The 21,048-nt window shown below is 48.3% G+C and overlaps 1 protein-coding gene across 1 annotated transcript in view; it reads right to left on the bottom strand.

The window, feature by feature from the left end:
• LOC122363590 overlaps window positions 1-21,048 on the bottom strand; it is a 31,519-nt gene that overhangs the window by 7,784 nt on the left and 2,687 nt on the right. The window contains exons 2-6 of the mRNA XM_043333051.1: window positions 18,601-18,735; window positions 18,160-18,493; window positions 17,927-18,022; window positions 16,636-16,755; window positions 3,117-3,212 (exon numbers count right to left, since the gene is read on the bottom strand). Coding sequence (XP_043188986.1) covers window positions 3,117-3,212; window positions 16,636-16,755; window positions 17,927-18,022; window positions 18,160-18,493; window positions 18,601-18,735 — 781 coding nt within the window. The remainder of the gene's footprint in view (window positions 1-3,116; window positions 3,213-16,635; window positions 16,756-17,926; window positions 18,023-18,159; window positions 18,494-18,600; window positions 18,736-21,048) is intronic.

Below are 21,048 nucleotides of genomic sequence, written 5' to 3'. Positions count from 1 at the left end.
CAATGTGGTGATTTTCATGTGGTTTTAGGTTTATAAGCATGGTTTTTGGAACCATGATGGTCTGTGAGATGTATGGCTGTCTGGTCCCTTAGATTGAATTTGTTAGTCCAGTTTTGGGTGAAACCGGATTGGTGAAATGGTGAAACTGAAAGGATTGGTGATTGGTGAAAGTGTGATTGGTGTGGATTGGTGAAAGGGTGAAATGGTGAAACACCAATGAAAATTGGTGAAACGGATTATTACGAATATTTTTTGGAAGCTTGGCTGCAATACGGGCCATGGGTGGGCCGGATTCTGATATTCAAAGAAAGGCAGATAATGGGCGGATCTGGATATGACTTGCCGGATATGGGCCGGGCCGGATCCTAAAAAGCCTATCCGTGAAGTGCTCTAGTGTTTATTGCATTTTCTCGAACAGAATATTCCGTATTCACCGGGTGACCGGCCTCCCGACCGCGGTCTATCTGTCAGGTCCCCAGATGAAAGCCCGGCCTCTGTCGGTCTGCTGTCGAGCCCGGGCCATGGCTCAGTCGGACTGGCGAGTTACGGCCGCTGTCACCGTCACAGTGTGCCGAGCCGGGGCTGAACGGAGCCCAGTCTCACACCGAGACCGACAAATCCCGGTCGGAGCGAGTCAATCCGGGACGGTCCAGAAATATGGCCTAGTGACACGAAAAGGATTCAGACCTGGCACTCTTCCCGCAGAAGCGAAAATGCCGTTCGGCAAAGGCGAATGTGAAAGTTACTTGGATGTTAAAAAAAAAAATCAGCTGCGCTTATAATTCCCTGAAAGTTGTCTGTTCATGAGATGGCGTTGCCATGCCGCATGCGTTGCGTATAAGACTGGAAAAGAAAATATAGTGATTATTTACAAAAGCCTAACACACGTCAATTGATTAAAGTGTAATTGGAACCGGAATTTTGTGCTGCTTTTAGATTGTCTTGTCTCTCAGCTTCCATTCAGTACATGAGTCGCAAAGTCGCTGGAGCGATCGCAGAGCTACCTCGCGCTCCTCCGACCCAAAATAAACCCGAGCCTGATGAAGTGACCGCGCCCACGGGCGGCCACAGCCCTATCGCCTGTCCACCGGCCATCTGTTACTGGCGGTCAGCAGGCCGCCCGGACGGCACTGGCTGCAGGGCTGCCGAGCTGGCAATTCAGTGGCAGGAGAGCTGGATAGTTGGATGACCGTCCGGTGACCGCGTGGTGACCGCAGAGTGGCCGTCTAATGACTTTTAAATGACCGGTAGTGATCGATTGGTGACCGGTAGTGATCATTCGGTAACCGCTAGTAACCGATTGGTAACCGGTAGTGATCGATTGGTAACCGGCAGTGACCAATTAGTAACCGGTAGTAACCGATTAGTTACCGGTAGTAACCGATTGAAGGCCGATAGTGACCAATTGCCAATAGGTGATCGTAAGTGATCATTCGGTGACCGGTTGTGACATGCCATGATCTGCGGTAACATAGCTGACCATCTGTGGCCGTTTGTGACCACTCGTGCCCTCTGCGGTTCGTAAATCAGACATCGTGACGTCTATTCGGGAGAGTTGTTACATCAGACAATTATGATGGTAGATTATCCAGGAATCGATGTGGTATGATGAAACAGGACCCGGGGGTCCCGTACCCTGCCAGCACTGCTGACTGCTGTTGACAGCCCAATAACAAATGGGTGGTAAAGGAAACTAACCGCCAGAGACGTGGTTCTCTATTATCACTGCCAGCTAAATATAGGGCAGGAGCAGCTTGCAAGAGCTGTTATGGGCCCTCAAGCATCAACTGCACAGTGAACTTACTGCGCCAAAATAACAATCGGAGTAAGAAAAAGAATAACAATCGTGTTCTGACCTCTTGTGTGGAAGTACGATAAACGTGAATTATCACAGCATTGGCTTCTAAACACTGTGGTGTTATGGACAAATGAATATCAGTACAATTTAAAAACGTGGCATTTCATGACTTTTTGTAAATTGCAGGACAATAACTCTCACTACAAGATCCAGAAGGAATTATAAATCATATCTTACGTATTCGTTATAAAACCAGCGTTGAACGACGAAGAAGCGGGCATAAGCTGACTTCTCACCATCTCCCAATGAGCCGCACCCTACGGCCGTCACACGGTGTGTACACGATCTCCTGGTCGGACGGTATATGACGCCGGCGCCGCGCCGTTTTCCCATTTACCCCGTCTCCCGCCAATCTGGTGCCACGCCTCCGGCGGCGCATACCCGTAATGGGTCAATATTTACCCACGGTCCGGCAGAGGGCCCTCCAGCGAACGGCGTCACACCATGAACGGCGCGCTGCCGCGGGCTCGATACCGCGAGTCGATACCGGCAATTGGGAGGACCGAACGTGACAGCTGCGGGTGGTGCGTTACCGCTCCAAACAGGCCAGGGGCCATATGAGTGTCGTCAGGTGGACGCTCGACGACGGTTGTGTGTATGGGAATCTATTGATTAAATGCATCGTAACTACTTGTATCTAATTATTGCGAATTTAATGTAATTATACACATAAAATCAATTTCCTAGAAATATTCATGACAAAAATAGACATCCTCATCATACTCGTATTCTAAGAATCCCTTCGAGAGCCGCCCCCGGCTCTTCCATTGACCATTCTCTGCTGAGTGGACAGGAATTTCAGCACGGTCCACTCGGCGGCCACTCGGCCGAACCCCCTGACCGGACCGGCAGCGGTCCGTGCCGCCTCTCAGCCACCGACCGGTGGCACGGACCGAGTGTGTCTAATCAGGCGACCACGGCTCCCGGGGGGCCGCTAATTGCGGCTTTGGCCGCCGGCCGTGCCGTGGTCGAGCTGATGTGGAAATTCCTTACGACGAGACTACTGGCTGAGAGGGAATTATCACACTCGAACCATCAGCACACCATCGGCGAGCCGGGAGAGAATCCTCACCAGAGGAATTCGTGGGGCTTTGAGGTGACAAGGCTAATGTGGTGGATTTCACGCCGAGATGGATGCAAATGTAAGTAATTTTCTCCAGGGGTATGGACAAATTATGTTATCTGGTGGCACGGCCACGGATTCGCTTACTAATCATAACAGACGCAAAAGCGTCACCCCTCCCCAGCCAGCACTTACCGTGATTTCTCTGATGAGCGCTTGTAAAATCGGTGCCTCCGTTGATGAGCTGAGGCCACGGAGCCGCCGCAGGATTTTCAGTCGCTTCCTCAGATACTGAAAATGAACGAAACATCATCAACTGGCTTATCCAGAAGGGCAGTATCAAACTGAGAGCAGAAAGGGCGCTGGGAATCTCAGAGGCCACCACTATCATGCGGCCGGCTATTTAGTTTGTCTCGTACTCTCCGAGCTGTGGTCATTGGCCACTATCTCAGCTGGTCGCCAGACCGATAACACCAGTAAAATTTGACCGCGCCCGGCTGGGCTGCATCCAAGCAGTCAAGGTCGGTCTGGCGGCCCAGGCTCGATACCGAAGAGAGAGGATGTCGCAGTCGCCAGGGAGCGGCTCAATACGACGCCGAGCAGGACAGAATCGTCCCGATTGCCGCCGCTGCTTCCAATCACGTAACCTGCGCCGCTGCTCGCCGCGTTATCGTGGAATGGTTGCACAATTACTGGCGGCGGGCATCCCAGTCACGGCACAGTCATCGAATTTCGCCTGGTCTGAGTCTCCGCGGCGCGTACCGGCCCCGGCGCTCGGGCGGGCCGGGTCGGTTTTCATTTTGTCTCGACTGGGCCAACCTCTGTGGACGTTTACGGCGTCCCGCAGCGGCCCGGAGCTGGCGGACAGAGGCTGTAACAGGGCGGCAGGCCAGTGCTCGACTTGGCACAGACACCCGCTCCGGGACCGGTTAGGTCCGCCGGCCACGGATGACAGAGTCCCTGGCCCAGCTTCAAAGCCGCCCAGTTGTGGTCGGACGCTGCAGGAAGCTGTATATTAGCAGGAAATAGCACACCCTCCAGAAACATTAACTTAGTAAATGGTTAATGAAACTTGCGATCGAAACGAGACTGAGCTACGTTGCGGCGTAAAAATGATTGTGCTATATGCAAATAGCTTTTAACAGTTTTCTCCATTTCAAGATTGTAAAAATTGTAAGTCCAAGCATCGAAACTACGGAAAACCTTTCAAACGGTCTTTCTAAAGACATATAGGTAATCGAGTTTGATAGAATTTTTAGCAAGTAAGACTACGCATTATACAAGCTTTGCTCGAACCAACTTCAGGTAGGTAAGGTATGTAGGTACTGGCACAAACACTCTTGAGTAAGCACAAATAATACTTACGTGCACTAAATAACTATTTGATTAGACATTCTCAAAGCTCTGCAACGTTTCTATCTGAGATCGAAGTGATATGCACAGCCAGTCCATCATTATCTTTCTCGCGTGAGAGTTTCGGAATTACCCTGGCGAGGTCCTGTCCGGCGTTCGCCATTTCGTGGCGTGACAAAGGCTGACACGTCCATGGCAGCACGACGTCATGAATAATCACTCATGACCAGGCCAAAATCTGCTGCCGGCCTATTAGAACCATCGATCGTCGGCTGATCTTCATTGCAAACTGCACAGTCGCTTCTAATAATTGAGGATAAGCTTCAGTCAGAGTGTTCAATGTTATTGTGGCGTTTCTTGTCTGGTGGCTGGTGAGATGATGAAAGCAACGCGTGCTGCGAACTCGTGGTTATATTATATGTAAATGCGTCCGTTGAGAGTTTATACCAGCACGCACGGCAGCAAGATAGATTTCTGCTTTCACAGCAGAGGACGGGAAACGGTCAGTGCGCGGCGAGCGATTGTTCGCTAAACGTTATCGCAGCGCCGGGGTAGGGGGAGACGGCACCACAATCGTCCAGCGCGCGGACCGCCCCTCGCACTGGCGCTGAAAGGGCAGCACAAGAAAGTGATGGCGGGCGGAGACACAGAGATGGCGAAAGCGAGGAGTGACGGACACAAAGAAAGAACATAAGTGAAAAGGAGATACAAGGCGGAACCGAAATGAAATGCATGATGCTCATAAAAAAAACTAGGGTTTCATTGAGCAGTCACGATGTTAAACCGCTTGCAGCATACGTTGTCTGGAGCGTCGTTTCTAATCCAGCTGCGATACGCGGCGAATTTTATGTGACAGAGCCAGCCAGCTCCGGCTAGCGATACCTTCGATGCATACCGATGAGTACTTTATTAGCGGAACGTCAGAACATCACAAATTTAACAGGCTTGGGCGTCATTTCTTTCCTTTACCAAAGTGCTACCACCCTGATAAAAAGGAAAAGACGGGGAAAATGCAAAATATGCGGGATGGAATAGACGGAGAAGAAGAAGAAAACCCTGACAGTTTTACCGCTCGATTGAGAAGCATTATCTTATATGTGACCGCATTTGCGACTTGGGATCTAATGCTGTAGCTAATCCCATGAAAATTTGGGGTTCGTGTTTGGTGTCACGTTCACATTGATTTTTCTGTCTATCGTATAAATATTTGTTGGAACCCATACTTAAAAATACGAGGCCTCAAGACTCCGTGATTTCTTGAGTCGCTATGCGATATAAGAATTATCTGTTTTATCTTTATGTTCTATAGCAATGAAAAAGTCGCATGAAAACAAATTACAATATTAGACAATATACGGTGTATGTTTTAGATCAGTTGGTATTCACGTGAGCACTCATTTTAATCTGCAAGAGGATGTGGTGTATCTATTCCGATATGTGGAACTTACACCAGTCTTTACGAGGCTCAGCGAAAATTCGTGTCTGGTTGATGTTGGTTACCTAATCCGTAAATGAACAATAATACAGAATAGCCGTTTTCACGACGGCCATCTGGTACACATTTGGTGCACATCTGGTACAGATTAGGTGCAGATTTGGTCAAATCAGGTTCAGTGTGTCTCTTAGCAGCTATCAGCTAGGGTTGCACTACCTAATTGCTTATATGCCTGCTTTGTCATATTATCAGAGAGCATCATCGATTAAAACTCTGAAATAAATTCATAAAATGAAGATATTTGCTGTAAAAGAAAGTAGGTGCAGATTTGGTCAAATCAGGTGCATTCGCCGGATAGCCCGTCGTGAAAACGGCTAATACTACTGTAGACGAGGATGAGTAGCAGGCATGGCGCGAGGTGCATATCTCGCGCAGTGAAAATACGAGAAGAGCAATAAAAGTAAAGTTGTTGGAACCGAGCAACCGTGGTGTTTTGAAGTAGCATTAAGAATTAAGTAAAGTATCACTTCTTAAGAAATATCGTTAAGATGTTAAGATAATACACAACGCGAGGTTATACACAGATTCATTTAGAACATCCTGGTGCATGTGACCTAGACATGAGAAAGCCGCGCAGAATGGCTAATCCATCGAATGAAGAAGCTATGGACAGACAGAAGCCAGAGAGCAAAATGAGAACAAAACAACGGATTCTGAAGGAAATTCGTATGAGTGAGAGCAAGTTAAATGATCTAATTGGAAGCCAAAGCCCATCAGTAGCAGAGCTGCAAGCGATTACTAGCCAACTCGGAGAACAGGCCGGTGAACTACTGGATGTGGTGGAAGCGATCTGGGAGGAAACAAACGGTGGTGAAGTGCAATCGGGCCCCTTGTGGGAGATGTATCACAGCGTGGAAGCTAGCGTTCAAGAGTCGGTGAATGTCACAAGCAGATACATTAGAAGAGCATTGACAGAAAACATCGATTGTGAAAAGAACAGTTCCGCTGCAGAAACCAGTGTAGAGGCAGAACAAGAAAAAAGTGACGGAAGGAAAGAACGAGAAAAAAGTCAGAATCGTCATGGAACAAATGAAACAGCCATAAAAGGAATCAAGCTACCCGAACTGCCCAACTTTGATGGACACAAAGGATACAGTGATTGGTGTGCGATTTTCGACGCGTTTGTGGGCAACGCTAACGTTTCAGCGGAACTTAAGATGGTGTATCTGAAAAATAGTTTGAGTGGCGACCCTCTTCGGATAGTAGAACGCTACCGGTTGACTGAATCAGGATACACAAAGGCAAGAGAAGAGCTGGAGAAAAAATACGGTGGATGGGAAAGGCGAGTAAGGAGCGAGATGAACGAAATTCGAAGCTACCCGAAGATAGACGAAAACGACACCAAAAGACTGGAAGAATAGGTACTCTGACAAAATACTGAGTCTCGTCACCTGTCTCAAAGAAAGTGGCTCGGAGGGTGACCTGTCAGAAGTGTCAGCTTTCTACATGCTGGTATCGGAAAAGTTACACCACTCCTACATTAAAAACTACCACAGATGGCTCAGTACTGTGGGCCGGCAAGACAGTTTTGAAGTATTTGCCAATTGGTTGGCTGAAGAGGCAATGTGGGAGAAAAAGGCAAAGGAAACCACTACTTCAAGCAAGGAGAGAAATGTGCCGACGTTCAAAACGAGTCGTGGACAGAAAAAGACATTTTCTTCCCGGAAACAGCCGAGTCGTCCAACCAGCAGACCGAGCTGCTGGGTGTGTCAGACGAAACACCCTACTGAAAGCTGCGCTGAACTGCAAAGCTGGGATGTGGCCAGACGATACGGCTTCTGCAAAAGTGAAGGAATATGCTTCAGATGCCTAGCTGGAAAACACCGAGGGATGAACTGCCGGAAGTTTCCTGGGTGCAGTATAGAAGGATGCGGAGGAACCCACCACAGCCTCTTGCATGCCAATGGGAGTGAAAAGCCACGTCATGCCAAATCAGAAACAGGGAAGTGGGTGCAAGGGAGTCGCCAACAGATGAATCATCAAGCACGAGAATTCATACCACGGACGGCTCAAGAGCACATCAGCGTGGAAGCTCCAGGGAACTCGGAAGGAAGTGGAGTCACCCCTGGTACAAGTTTCAACGTCGCATCCTTGGATCCTGAGAAGAAAAACGGCAAGATCGCGTTCCAAACGGCTCCAGTAGTAGTACGGTGCCAAAATCGTTCCCTAAAGCTGAATGCACTACTGGATCCATGTTCGGACGCCAGCTTTCTCAGCCAGGCTGCTGCTGATGAACTGGGCCTGAAAGGCGAAGAAGTACATTTTGAGCTTGGCACTGTTAGCGGAAGAAACGACGTCAGCATGATGTCAGGCTCTGTCGAGATATCATCACTGCATAGCAGTTTTCAGGCGTCGCTGGACGTAAACGTAATTCCCAGCCTGGAAGGTGCCTCCGTTTGTTCGAAATGGGAGGACATCAAGCAGCACTGGCCTCACATGACAAACGTTCCATTCCCCAAGATGGCAGGTGATGGCGTAGATTTGCTGATTGGTCTCAGTGCTGAAACCATGCCGATCTTCGTGCCTATCAAGACGATTTCTGGAGACAAAACAAGCCCGGTCGCCGTGTTGACGCCACTGGGATGGACAGCCTTTGGCTGCATCGGTGAAGCGGAGCTGAGTGGTGAGTCGTATGAGCTGGAAAAGTTGAAGAGCATGACGAACACTGCACGTACGCTGCGGACTCACCTGGTGGATAAGCGACTTTCTGAGGAACTCCAAGCGATGAAGGCAATGACGGACATAGAACTCCTTGAAGTGAAGACATCTGAAGCCAACCTGCTATCATGTGAAGAGAGGCTGGCAGTCAAGAAAGCTGAAGAATCTCTGAAGAAAACAGGAACTCGCTATCAAGTGGCGGTCCCATGGCGCGAGAAGGAACCAGAGCTGAGCAGCAACTACGAAGCTGTGCTACACCGACTCGTGCGGCTGGAAAACTCTCTCCGTCGTCAAGGAGTTGATCTAGCATCAAAGTATCACGAGATTTTGGAGGACTACGTTCGGAAAGGATACATGACTAAAGTTCCTGCCAAGCAAAGATCGGACAGTGGGAAAAAGGAATGGTTTCTTCCTCACTTCCCAGTCATACGTGAAGACAAGGCATCAACCAAGATTCGCATTGTGTACGACGCGGCAGCCCAGTTCCGAGGAATGAGTCTGAACTCCCAGCTCCTGCCAGGACCATCACTGTACAGTGACCTCATAGAAACTCTCGTCGGATTTCGCCAGCACCCAGTCGCGCTTGTTGGGGATGTCTGTGAGATGTTCCTCCAAGTAGAACTGGCGGCTGAAGACCAGAAGTTTCATCGCGTATTGTGGCGAAACATGAAGACAGATGAGGAACCTACCGTCTATGAAGCCAAACGCTGGATCTTCGGCAATGCTGCAGCGCCTTTTGTGGCACAGTTCGTCTTGAAAGAACATGCACGGAGGAATGCTGATGAATTTCCTTTAGCTGCAGAAGTCGTCAGCAAACATGTCTACATGGATGATGCGATAGCGTCCTTCAAGGATGCAGAGTCTGCCATTGAAGCTAGAACTCAGCTTCGTGAAATGCTAGAAAAGGCTGGGATGGAGATGAAGAAATGGAAGTCAAATAGCCAGGAAGTTATGGAAACGATACCGGCGCAGGACAGAGCTCCAATTTCTCATCACCGGATCGAAGACAGAGGAGCAAACCCAACGAAGACACTAGGTGTAGTGTGGTCAGCAGGAGATGACAGTCTCTCACTGGATGCCACAAAACGCAGTTCAAAGTCTGGAAGTTGGACGAAGAGAGATGTTCTGAGAGAGATGTCGACGGTGTTTGACCCCTTGTGTTTATTTGCACCGTTCACGCTACGAGCGAAGATGCTGTTCCAGCTGACTTGGAGTGATGGTGCTGGCTGGGACGACGTCCTACCCGAAGACCAGCAAAAGAAGTGGTCAGAGTGGTTTTACGAGCTGGGCGAACTCGGCACCATATCTGTGCCTCGATGCATCCACCCATTTCAAGGACAGCCTGAACAACAAGTACACGTATTCAGCGACGCTTCGGAGCAAGCATACGCCGCAGCGGTGTATGTGGTGTCAGAAGACGATGGCGTTCGAGTCTCGAATCTCGTTCTAGCACGCGCTAGAGTAGCTCCAAAGGCAAAGAAGCAAACCATTCCGAGACTGGAACTCATGGGAGCGTTGCTCGGCATGCGCCTGGTCAAAAAAGTATGCCAGGCACTTGGAAAGGACTTGAAGGAAGTATACTTCTGGTCGGATTCCATGGATATCTTATGCTGGATCAGGAACGAAGTGGCTCACTTTCAGCCATTTGTAGCGCACCGTGTTGCTGAAATCCGAGAGTTCACCGCACCGGAACAGTGGCAACACGTTCCAGGATCAAGCAACCCTGCGGATGCGCCGACAAGAGGCCTGGGTCTGGAAGAACTAAGGAACCACAGCTTGTGGTGGCATGGACCGGCATATCTGTTAGATGGCGAACAGTGCTGGCCAAAAAGAAAGGAATTCAGCGAGGAAGAGTTCGACAAGAGTGAATTTCGCAAGCTGGAACAGAGGAAAACATTTGCTGTGACAACACCGGTTGCATCAGGATTCCGGCTCCAGCCAGAGAACTACTCTAGCTGGACGAGATTTCTCCGAGTGTCTGCCTGGGTATGGCGGTTCATACACGCACTCAAGTCTAGAGAAAGCAGCAAGGGAAGCGATTTTGAGAGAACCAAGTCGAATGAACTGACTCCAGATGAAGTAGAAGAAGCTGAAAGATTCTGGATCAAACAAGTTCAGGAAGAGTCCTTCCCCGTAGAAGTGAAGCAGCTGACGAAGGTGCAGACGGGTCACTGCGTCTCCAAGAAAGCATGTCGTGAGAGCCAAGTCAGGCAGCTGAGTCCATTCATGGACGAATTCGGCGTGATCCGTGTCGGAGGTAGATTGCAAAGATCGGACCTCAGCTACAATGCAAAACACCCGATTCTTCTCCCGAAGAAACACCCAGTCAGTAGGCTGATCATCCGACAAATCCATGAAGATGCAGGATACGGAGTAGGAGTAGAGCACACCTTGGCTGAACTGAGAACACGATATTGGATTCCTGCGGCAAGGGAAATGATCAAAGCCTGCATTCGTCAGTGCGTGACATGTCAGAAACTCCGCCAGAAAACAGAGACGCAAGTGATGGCACCCAAACTGAGCTCTCAAGTCTGCCCATCTTACCGTGCGTTTGACAAGTGCTCAGTGGACTTTGCGGGTCCATTCATTACGAAGCAGGGTCGAGGAAAAGCTCGTCAGAAGAGATACTTATGCGTCTTCACATGCCTTCAGGTACGAGCCGTTCACCTAGAAATGACGTATGGAATGGACACTGCCAGTTTCGTCAGGGCTCTGATGCGATTTATAGCCAGACGAGGTCGACCCACGGAGATAACATCAGACAACGGAAGAAGTTTCGTTCGAGCTTCCAAAGAGCTGAGGCAGGCTGTGGAACGTCTAGACAACAACAAAATACAGCGGGAGCTCCTGAAGTCGCACACAAAATGGACATTCACACCGCCCGGTGCTCCGCATTTCAATGGACCCTGCGAAGCCATGGTCAAGATGGCGAAAAGAGCGCTGGTGAAAACCCTGGAACATGCCGATCTGTCGGATGAAGAGCTCCAGACAGCCTTTTGCAAGGCAGAAGCGCTCATGAACACCAGACCGCTGACGGTGCTGTCTGCTGACCCTGATGACGAGCCTCCACTGACGCCTGCCAACTTTATCACAGGACCATCAGACATCGAGATGGTGCCACCTGTCGGCTGTGAGGATGTCTCTCTTAGACAGCGCTGGAAGCGAATCCAGCAGCTGTCGACGGAGTTTTGGAGACGATGGCTGCGAGAGTACCTGCCGTCCCTGCAGCAGAAGCAGAAGTGGCTTCAGCCTCAGATCGACATCGCCCCTGGTGACGTTGTGCTGGTGACCGATCTAACCGCACCACGGGGGAAGTGGCCAATGGGTCGTGTGGAGGAGGTGATGCCAGGTGCTGACGGTCATGTCAGAGTGGTCTCAGTCAAGCTGAAGGGCAAAACAGTCACGAGACCAGTAGTCAAACTGGTCAAACTCAGTGTCGATGAACCACTACCATAGGAGGTGGTCTCTGAGTTAGTTATGTGTTGGATTGACAGGTCAGTCCAAAGAGGGGGGGGGAGATGTAGACGAGGATGAGTAGCAGGCATGGCGCGAGGTGCATATCTCGCGCAGTGAAAATACGAGAAGAGCAATAAAAGTTGTTGGAACCGAGCAACCGTGGTGTTTTGAAGTAGCATTAAGAATTAAGTAAAGTATCACTTCTTAAGAAATATCGTTAAGATGTTAAGATAATACACAACGCGAGGTTATATACAGATTCGTATAGATAGACAAATTGAATTATAAGTGGAAAACAATGGGAACGTTTTTGGTTATATTACTTTAAGTTGGCTACACATGTGTTTCGATATAAATCTTTTTCAAGCCATAAAGACAAAATAAAATGCAAATAATTCGCCTAAACATCAAAGTTGTCAAAATAGTTTGCGGCACAGATTAAAATTCAAATAGCAATGCTTCACACCCGTCGCTTCTCACTTTGCACTTCAGGTTTTTAGATCGTGCAAAATAAGTTCAGCCGTAAATCTGCTCAGTTTCACTTTTCCTGCATTACCATTTAGATTGTCAAAGATGTGAATATAAGCTGCTTCTACAGCCTGCCTATGCTTCTTTGTCAAACCCCTACACAACACAGACATATCATCCCAGTTGGGGAGATGTCCCGCCTCATCTACGTGTTGCACAAGGGCGTTGGACAGACGGTGGTACCTAAGGTCACTCTTATGCTCCTTTTGCCTGGTTCTAATGCCCCTGTATGTTTCACCGACGTAACATTTATCACATGCACCACAAGGAATTTTGTAAACGACACTATCCTCATTAGTAGAACCTTTCTTCTTCGTTTGCACAAGGTTTTTAATGGTCAGGCCCGCTGGGGATGAAATATTGATAGTTTCCCTTACAAAATTGTCCACAGCTTCTACTTCTTTTGATGCTGGGACTGAGAGATACCTCCTCTTGCTATTCCTTGTGGCGTTTGAAGCTCTAGCTCGTATTTTGACGGCCCTCTTCTCTAGCTGACATAAAAGACCTGGCGGGTACTTGAGTCCAATAAATACTTCTTTAATGTAGTTCAGCTCGTCCCTGATAAATTCTTCTGAGCAAATGCGAAGTGCTCGAAGATAAAATCCCAGCACGACTCCAGTTTTTGTTCGACTGCTGTGCGCCGAGTAGAAGTGTATCAGGTCATTCTTGTTGGTGGGCTTCCGGTACACTGAAAATACAGCCTTGTTGCCCCGATTATGGATGCACGCGTCCAGAAATGCAATAGTGCCATCTTCCTCCTCTTCGGAGGTAAATTGTATCTTCTGATGCACACTGTTCAGCTGCTGCAAAATACAATTTAAATCGACATCTTCGTTGATGATGACCAGAATGTCATCGACATACCGGAGCCAGGTCGTATCGGTACCAGCAATGCTCAAGAAGTGGTCCGCTTCTAATGTCTCCATGAAAAGGCAGGCGAGTACCGGGCTCAACGGCGAACCCATCGCCAGGCCATCAATCTGCTTGAATTCGGTCCCTTCAAATTCCAAAGCCCCAAATTCCACGCAGAGACGTACCAGCCTAACAAAGTCTTCCCTTGGCACTGGAAGAGTGATGTCCGGGTTTTGGTCTAACACTCTGGAGACAGCTTGCATCGCCCCTTCTATAGGCACGTTGGTAAAGAGGGCTTTTACGTCGAAGCTTGCAAGTTTTTTATTGGTTAACTCCATGTCTTTCAATCTATTAATCAAATCTCCCGAGTTCTTCAAGTGTGACTGGCTGGTTCTCCCTAGCAGGTCAGACAGGGGTTTGGCTAGTTTCTTGGCGAGCTGGTGGGGAGCGCTGCCCACACCTGAGGTAATGGGGCGCATCGGATTGCCAGCCTTATGCGTCTTGGGTAGGCCCCGCATCTTTGGAGTTGCCGGTTTTTCTTCTAATAGGTGTTGCAACTGTTTCCCTTGGTCAGAACGGGCGAGAATTCGCCTCACCTTTTGATTAAACCGCTTACTTTCCTTTTCTGCCTGGCCGTTTGTGACTTGTTTGTATGTAGAAGTGTCATTCAAATGTTTGATTTGTTGAATGACACTTCTACATACAAACAAGTCACAAACGGCCAGGCAGAAAAGGAAAGTAAGCGGTTTAATCAAAAGGTGAGGCGAATTCTCGCCCGTTCTGACCAAGGGAAACAGTTGCAACACCTATTAGAAGAAAAACCGGCAACTCCAAAGATGCGGGGCCTACCCAAGACGCATAAGGCTGGCAATCCGATGCGCCCCATTACCTCAGGTGTGGGCAGCGCTCCCCACCAGCTCGCCAAGAAACTAGCCAAACCCCTGTCTGACCTGCTAGGGAGAACCAGCCAGTCACACTTGAAGAACTCGGGAGATTTGATTAATAGATTGAAAGACATGGAGTTAACCAATAAAAAACTTGCAAGCTTCGACGTAAAAGCCCTCTTTACCAACGTGCCTATAGAAGGGGCGATGCAAGCTGTCTCCAGAGTGTTAGACCAAAACCCGGACATCACTCTTCCAGTGCCAAGGGAAGACTTTGTTAGGCTGGTACGTCTCTGCGTGGAATTTGGGGCTTTGGAATTTGAAGGGACCGAATTCAAGCAGATTGATGGCCTGGCGATGGGTTCGCCGTTGAGCCCGGTACTCGCCTGCCTTTTCATGGAGACATTAGAAGCGGACCACTTCTTGAGCATTGCTGGTACCGATACGACCTGGCTCCGGTATGTCGATGACATTCTGGTCATCATCAACGAAGATGTCGATTTAAATTGTATTTTGCAGCAGCTGAACAGTGTGCATCAGAAGATACAATTTACCTCCGAAGAGGAGGAAGATGGCACTATTGCATTTCTGGACGCGTGCATCCATAATCGGGGCAACAAGGCTGTATTTTCAGTGTACCGGAAGCCCACCAACAAGAATGACCTGATACACTTCTACTCGGCGCACAGCAGTCGAACAAAAACTGGAGTCGTGCTGGGATTTTATCTTCGAGCACTTCGCATTTGCTCAGAAGAATTTATCAGGGACGAGCTGAACTACATTAAAGAAGTATTTATTGGACTCAAGTACCCGCCAGGTCTTTTATGTCAGCTAGAGAAGAGGGCCGTCAAAATACGAGCTAGAGCTTCAAACGCCACAAGGAATAGCAAGAGGAGGTATCTCTCAGTCCCAGCATCAAAAGAAGTAGAAGCTGTGGACAATTTTGTAAGGGAAACTATCAATATTTCATCCCCAGCGGGCCTGACCATTAAAAACCTTGTGCAAACGAAGAAGAAAGGTTCTACTAATGAGGATAGTGTCGTTTACAAAATTCCTTGTGGTGCATGTGATAAATGTTACGTCGGTGAAACATACAGGGGCATTAGAACCAGGCAAAAGGAGCATAAGAGTGACCTTAGGTACCACCGTCTGTCCAACGCCCTTGTGCAACACGTAGATGAGGCGGGACATCTCCCCAACTGGGATGATATGTCTGTGTTGTGTAGGGGTTTGACAAAGAAGCATAGGCAGGCTGTAGAAGCAGCTTATATTCACATCTTTGACAATCTAAATGGTAATGCAGGAAAAGTGAAACTGAGCAGATTTACGGCTGAACTTATTTTGCACGATCTAAAAACCTGAAGTGCAAAGTGAGAAGCGACGGGTGTGAAGCATTGCTATTTGAATTTTAATCTGTGCCGCAAACTATTTTGACAACTTTGATGTTTAGGCGAATTATTTGCATTTTATTTTGTCTTTATGGCTTGAAAAAGATTTATATCGAAACACATGTGTAGCCAACTTAAAGTAATATAACCAAAAACGTTCCCATTGTTTTCCACTTATAATTCATATACAGATTCATTTAGAACAACTACACTTTTCTGCATCCATAGTCCATACCAAATACCCGTAGAAACGTGAAAGGTCCATTGGTATCACAGCTCTTAACGCTGTCTTGCCTTTGCGATATTGCCATTTCGGAGTACCTAATGACTTTTTTGCCACTGATAGCAATCGACCGAACGAATAGCTCGTCCAGCACTTTCTGACAATAACCCACTCAGGAGGAAAGTAATAATGTAAAATGTAAGGTAGAAATGAGTGCTGTTTCAAAGGTCAGGCGCCTTCGCATTGCATCGCATATAAAGTCTGCAGCGGAAATGTAGCACGATGTTGGCTTTCGTTTGCCTGCTTTTATGATTTCGAGTTCTGAAACCACGCTGTTGATTCAATATGGAATGTTCAAGACATATGAATTAGTCCAGAGTGCAGACAAGTCAAGTTGGTAGTCCAATTATTGACAATGTGAGACATTTAGCATAAAAATATTTGTTTGTAAGTTCTTTGATACTGTCCTGATAAGTTTATTTCAAATAGCTAGGCAGTGGATTTTTTTATTTGCATGTGTTCACGCCAATCGAATTTTGCTCGATTAGTGGTGCTCTCTCTCTCTCTCTCTCTCTCTCTCTCTCTCTCTCTCTCTCTCTCTCTCTCTCTCTCTCTCTCTCTCTCTCTCTCTCTCTCTCTCTCTCTCTCTCTCTCTCTCTCTCTCTCTTTCTCTCTCTCTCTCTCTTTCTCTCTCTTTCTCTTTCTCTTTCCCCTCCCTCTCTCACTCTCCCTTTTTGTGATGATTGTCATCAGCCTGTCAGCACCGTTCATGAACAATCTGACTTGCACACTCCGCTACCGACAGTAGCTTAGTATCAATGCTGGGACCGTGTTCACTGAACTCGTCTGCCCAATTGGATTACAGACCGTAGCTCACCTTGGCTGGGATCTGAAGAAATTCCAGCAGCTCCTCGCGTATCGAGTTTCCGGCCGCCTCATCAGCTACCCTCTCCAGCACCGAGAAATAGGCCCGGAACAATTCACAGCTCGAGTCCAACTGGAAATTAACCGGTATGGTTGACAGCGGCTCATATACATAGGCGCAGATGTTAACGGTTGAACATCTCGCGGCACCATGAACAATTGAAGCTTATTAAAATACGCCTTATAGGATGTTAGAGCTTGTTCAGTGCGAGCATGAAACTTAGATCAGTCAGCTTATACAATATACATACACCGTATTACTAGAGAATTACTTGGCTCCAGAAAAGATCAAACTGGACGTCGATGGAGAGGCTCAGCGAAGACGGGCAGATACAAGTGCTTTTAGGTTCCGCATGATATGTTGAGACGTTGTGATAGGACATGTGGTGTTGATGAATGACATTCCGTTTGCAGGGTTTGATTTGAAATTTGCAGCCTTTCCATTGAATCGCCAGTCGTCACCTTAGATTTAGCTGCTTGGGCACTTAACTCATGTGTGCATCAAATAAAGACTAGGTATAATTTTATAAGAACTGCACGATGTCTAATGAAACGCACATCGCCAATTGCGCATTTGGCGGTAAATTTGGGAACTTTGTTGGGTTCATACGCATTACGCATGTCCCATGACCTCATCGTCAAGTCCGCCATAAGTGGCTCCCGAACTCTTCAAGCTTCGCATTAGATTGACTAGCCAAAAATTTATCATGTTTTACTTGAAAAACTGCAACAGAGAGGGTAATGTGGCGCTGTATCTTGTGTCAGTCTCCCACTGCCCTCAATTATGCGCACTGACCTGTCCCGTCGCTGAAAGGGTCGCCAAGGCTCACCACTGCGCCGCTCGCGCCCACCAGACCCTCGTGGTCGGCCACAACAAAGCGTCGACGGCTCACGCTGCCGGTATCGACCGCGCGTCCGGCGGGTCGCCACCACCCGTGCCTGCGCCCGGGCCAACGGCGGCGCTCGAATTCAGCCGCGTCGCCGCCGGCCGACCGACCCGTGCCGCGCGCGCCAAAATTGATCGTCGGCCGGTCGGCCAATCAAAGTCGCCGGCGGGTTACACCGACGAGCGCGCCGCGCGGCCCGGACGATTTCGCGCAGCCCGGAACTGCGTTTGAACGAGATGTTCTTAAGTGGCGCATCCCACCCTTGGTGTTAGATTGTGTGTTAAGTTACCCCCGGCCCGCATCGTGCGTCGAAAGAGTTGAATGTAAATGGCGTGATAGAACCCCATTTGAGCTCACATTTCTGTAGAAGATTCTCAGGGCTAAGAAGCCGTTATCTTCCGACACCATGGATCTCATAACCTCGTCAGCAACGCCGTCCACGTGCGAGATAATCTGAAAAGATCAATTAACAAGTTACACAGGCGATAAATATTACCATTACAACAACCTACCAATTATAACAGGTCTATGTAGGGGAATTTTATTAGCATTTTAGTTGAGTATCAAAACTGAGTAGGGAAAAACATTACCTGCTCAATGCTATGTAGAATGTCTTGTTGCAGCTCCGAGCTGAGGACGCTGAAATCTGAGGGCGCCGCGCAGGATGCGAGGTATTCGTCAGACCCGGCTGAGCCAGGCTGGTTGTCCACCGCTTCATCCGATCCCGGGGGCTCGGGAGGGTCGACCACGATCGAGCAGGCTGCCCGTTCCTCTGAAGGGTCGTGGCTGGGCAGCTGGACCGGGCCGTCTTCTTGCTGGTACGCCGGGTAGGTTTCACCGGCTGGGGGACCGGCCAGAAGACGACCGATGAGCGCCTGGTCGGCAGTCACCAGCGCGTGCAGAAGCGCCGAGTAGTCCAGGTGTCTGACGGGTCGAGGCACGCGCTCAGCCGGACCGGAGGCAGTCGGACAGTCAGCCGCGGTTAGACTGTCATCCGGACCCTCAGCAGAACCGTCAGCCGGACAGCTAACCGAACCGTCAGTCGGACCGTCAGCCGCGGCCAGACTGTCAGTCGGACCGTAAGCAGCAGCCGGATGGTCAGCGGAGCCTTCCGAGGCAGCCGGACCGTCAGCCGAACTGTGTGCCAGGCCTTCAGTCGCAGACGGCTGGCGGTCGAACGCAAAGCAACTGGTGTTAGATATGAGCACAATAGGCGTGGGAAGTTAGAATACGAGCATAAACACAGAGTAGACGCACTAATTAATTTGTGAACTACGGCCGCGAGAAACGCAATGAGAAATGTACAATGGGCATGCATGTTCCGTACCTTTGCACCGATCCGTTCCTCGTGGTAGTTTGGCCGTGTCGCGTCTCTCCATATTTCTAAATCTACAGTTCCCTTTATATCCCTGAAAAGGAACACAAAGACACGGTATTAGTTTATCTCAATGCAACTACCTACAAACTCTTTGTTGTCGATGTGGCGTAGAGGTGACATGCATATTAGTCCGCGACCACCCGGGGGGGGGGGGGTCGGATCCGACCCCCCCCGTTTTTCTTGAATAACTCATGAACCCCTCTCGCTATCTACTTGAAACTTGGCATACCTTCTCCCCCATCAATTTGACGTCTCCTGTGCAATTTTTAAGAAAAAATTTCTAAAATTTTTTGAGATATATCGATTTTAGTGATGTAACTACATGGCGTTTTTGGTCAAAAAGTGGTAAAAGTTTAAAAAATCGCCAAAAATCAGGGTTTGAAGCAAATTGCAATTAAGGACATCAAAAGACGCAACTCAACGAGTTCTTTAAAATGGCTATCTCGGATTTTCCATAAAATGCGTTTTTCACCCCTAAAATTTCAAAAAACTATATTTTTTGGAAAACAGCTAATAAAATCCAAAATTTTGAGAATTTCCAAAAAACCGGATTATATGTTGTAGAGCTTTATTAGAACATAAGATGCCCCAAATTTCAACTTTCTATCTTGATTTTTGACCCCCAAATTGTAAAAAATAGCTCCAACATGCATAGGGCATGGTGACGTCATAAGCATTTTCGTGAATTAGAGGCACTTCTGAACATCGCATGTGAAAACAAATGACACCACTAGATTCCTGGGACAAAGCTCGTCTAGAAAAGTGCATTTTTATGTCAAAAATAAAAAGTTGAAAAATTGACTTTTTTTCTTAGCCCCCGTTTAGTTAGGTATAGTATTTACGATTTTTTATGCTTTCAATGCACATTTATCAACAGCACAGTGACTTGGGGTCACATATAACCATTACCATCGGATTCGGCGTGAAAAATAAGCCATAAAACATGTGTCGCACGCCCACGTAGCAGAAAGTGAAAACCGTGACCTTTCGTGACCTGACATGACCTTGACCTGTACTTAGTATGACCCCTATACGCACATGGTACCTTCACCAGGCCTTTGAGGTCATTTTTGGTGAGTTTCGAGCAGCAGCTATCGATTCCGCTGTCCGTAAGCCGATTCATGCAAAACCCCTGAATTTGACCTTTGACCTGACCTTGACCCGAAAGTTGACCTCAATCTTAAAATCTTAAGAGTGCTTTGGGAAGGTCTCGTAGAGACCTTTCGAACGCCGCCTCGCGGGGCTCGATACGACCATTGGTTCTCGAGATAACAGGGGGGGGGGTCGGATCCGACCCCCCCCCAGGCTGTCGTGGGTACGGAAATAGCCCAGGCGGTGCCGGGTTAGTTCAGAAGAATTCCTTGAGAATAAGATATCCATGGGTTTTGTTCGCCTTTTTCACGACCATGTCATAGCACCGATTTCGTTGTTGGGGCGCAGTTTCCTATTCAATGTATTCATTTACTGGCACGTAGACTCTTCTTTTGTGTACACATAAAAAGTTGTTTTATTGCAATTGAACTGTTACTGAACATGTTGACTCCCGACAATTTTCAAATTCGCAAGTTGGTTACAGAGCTGGACTGCCTTCAGAGGTAGACTGTTCCGCAGGACACAGCGGTCCTGCGGAACAGTCTACCTGGCAGACGCGGCGCCTGCGCGGCGGTCGGCGCTCGCAGATCAAGCGAGGCCGTTTTGTCCGGAAGTGGATGAGCGGTAGCCTTCAGACATGTGCATGGATCCGAGTGATGGATCTATGATCTCAGTGGATCTCTAGGCAAATTGCAGGTTCGGATCTATGATCCCATCGAATCTGGCGTGAAAAATTTATCCTGGATCTATGATCTCACAGGATCTGACGATAAACCAAGGACATGGATCTATGATCTGAGTGGATCCCACCATGCACAACATTCGAAACCAGGTTTCCAAGTGTTTCTATGTCAATAAGTGCCTTAAAACGATGGATTATGACGTGTTATCACATATAATAACTAAATAAGAACGCTTGTGAGTTGCAACGAGTGATCTTTTGGGATTTCTGTGTTGATCAAAAATAAATGAGGATCTATGATCCCACTGGATCTCAAGCAAAAATACT

Source organism: Amphibalanus amphitrite, unplaced genomic scaffold (genome assembly GCF_019059575.1).
Source record: "Amphibalanus amphitrite isolate SeventyFive unplaced genomic scaffold, NRLGWU_Aamphi_draft 000628F_arrow, whole genome shotgun sequence".
Lineage (NCBI taxonomy): Eukaryota > Metazoa > Arthropoda > Thecostraca > Balanomorpha > Balanidae > Amphibalanus > Amphibalanus amphitrite.
This window is presented reverse-complemented; position numbering and strand designations above follow the sequence as displayed.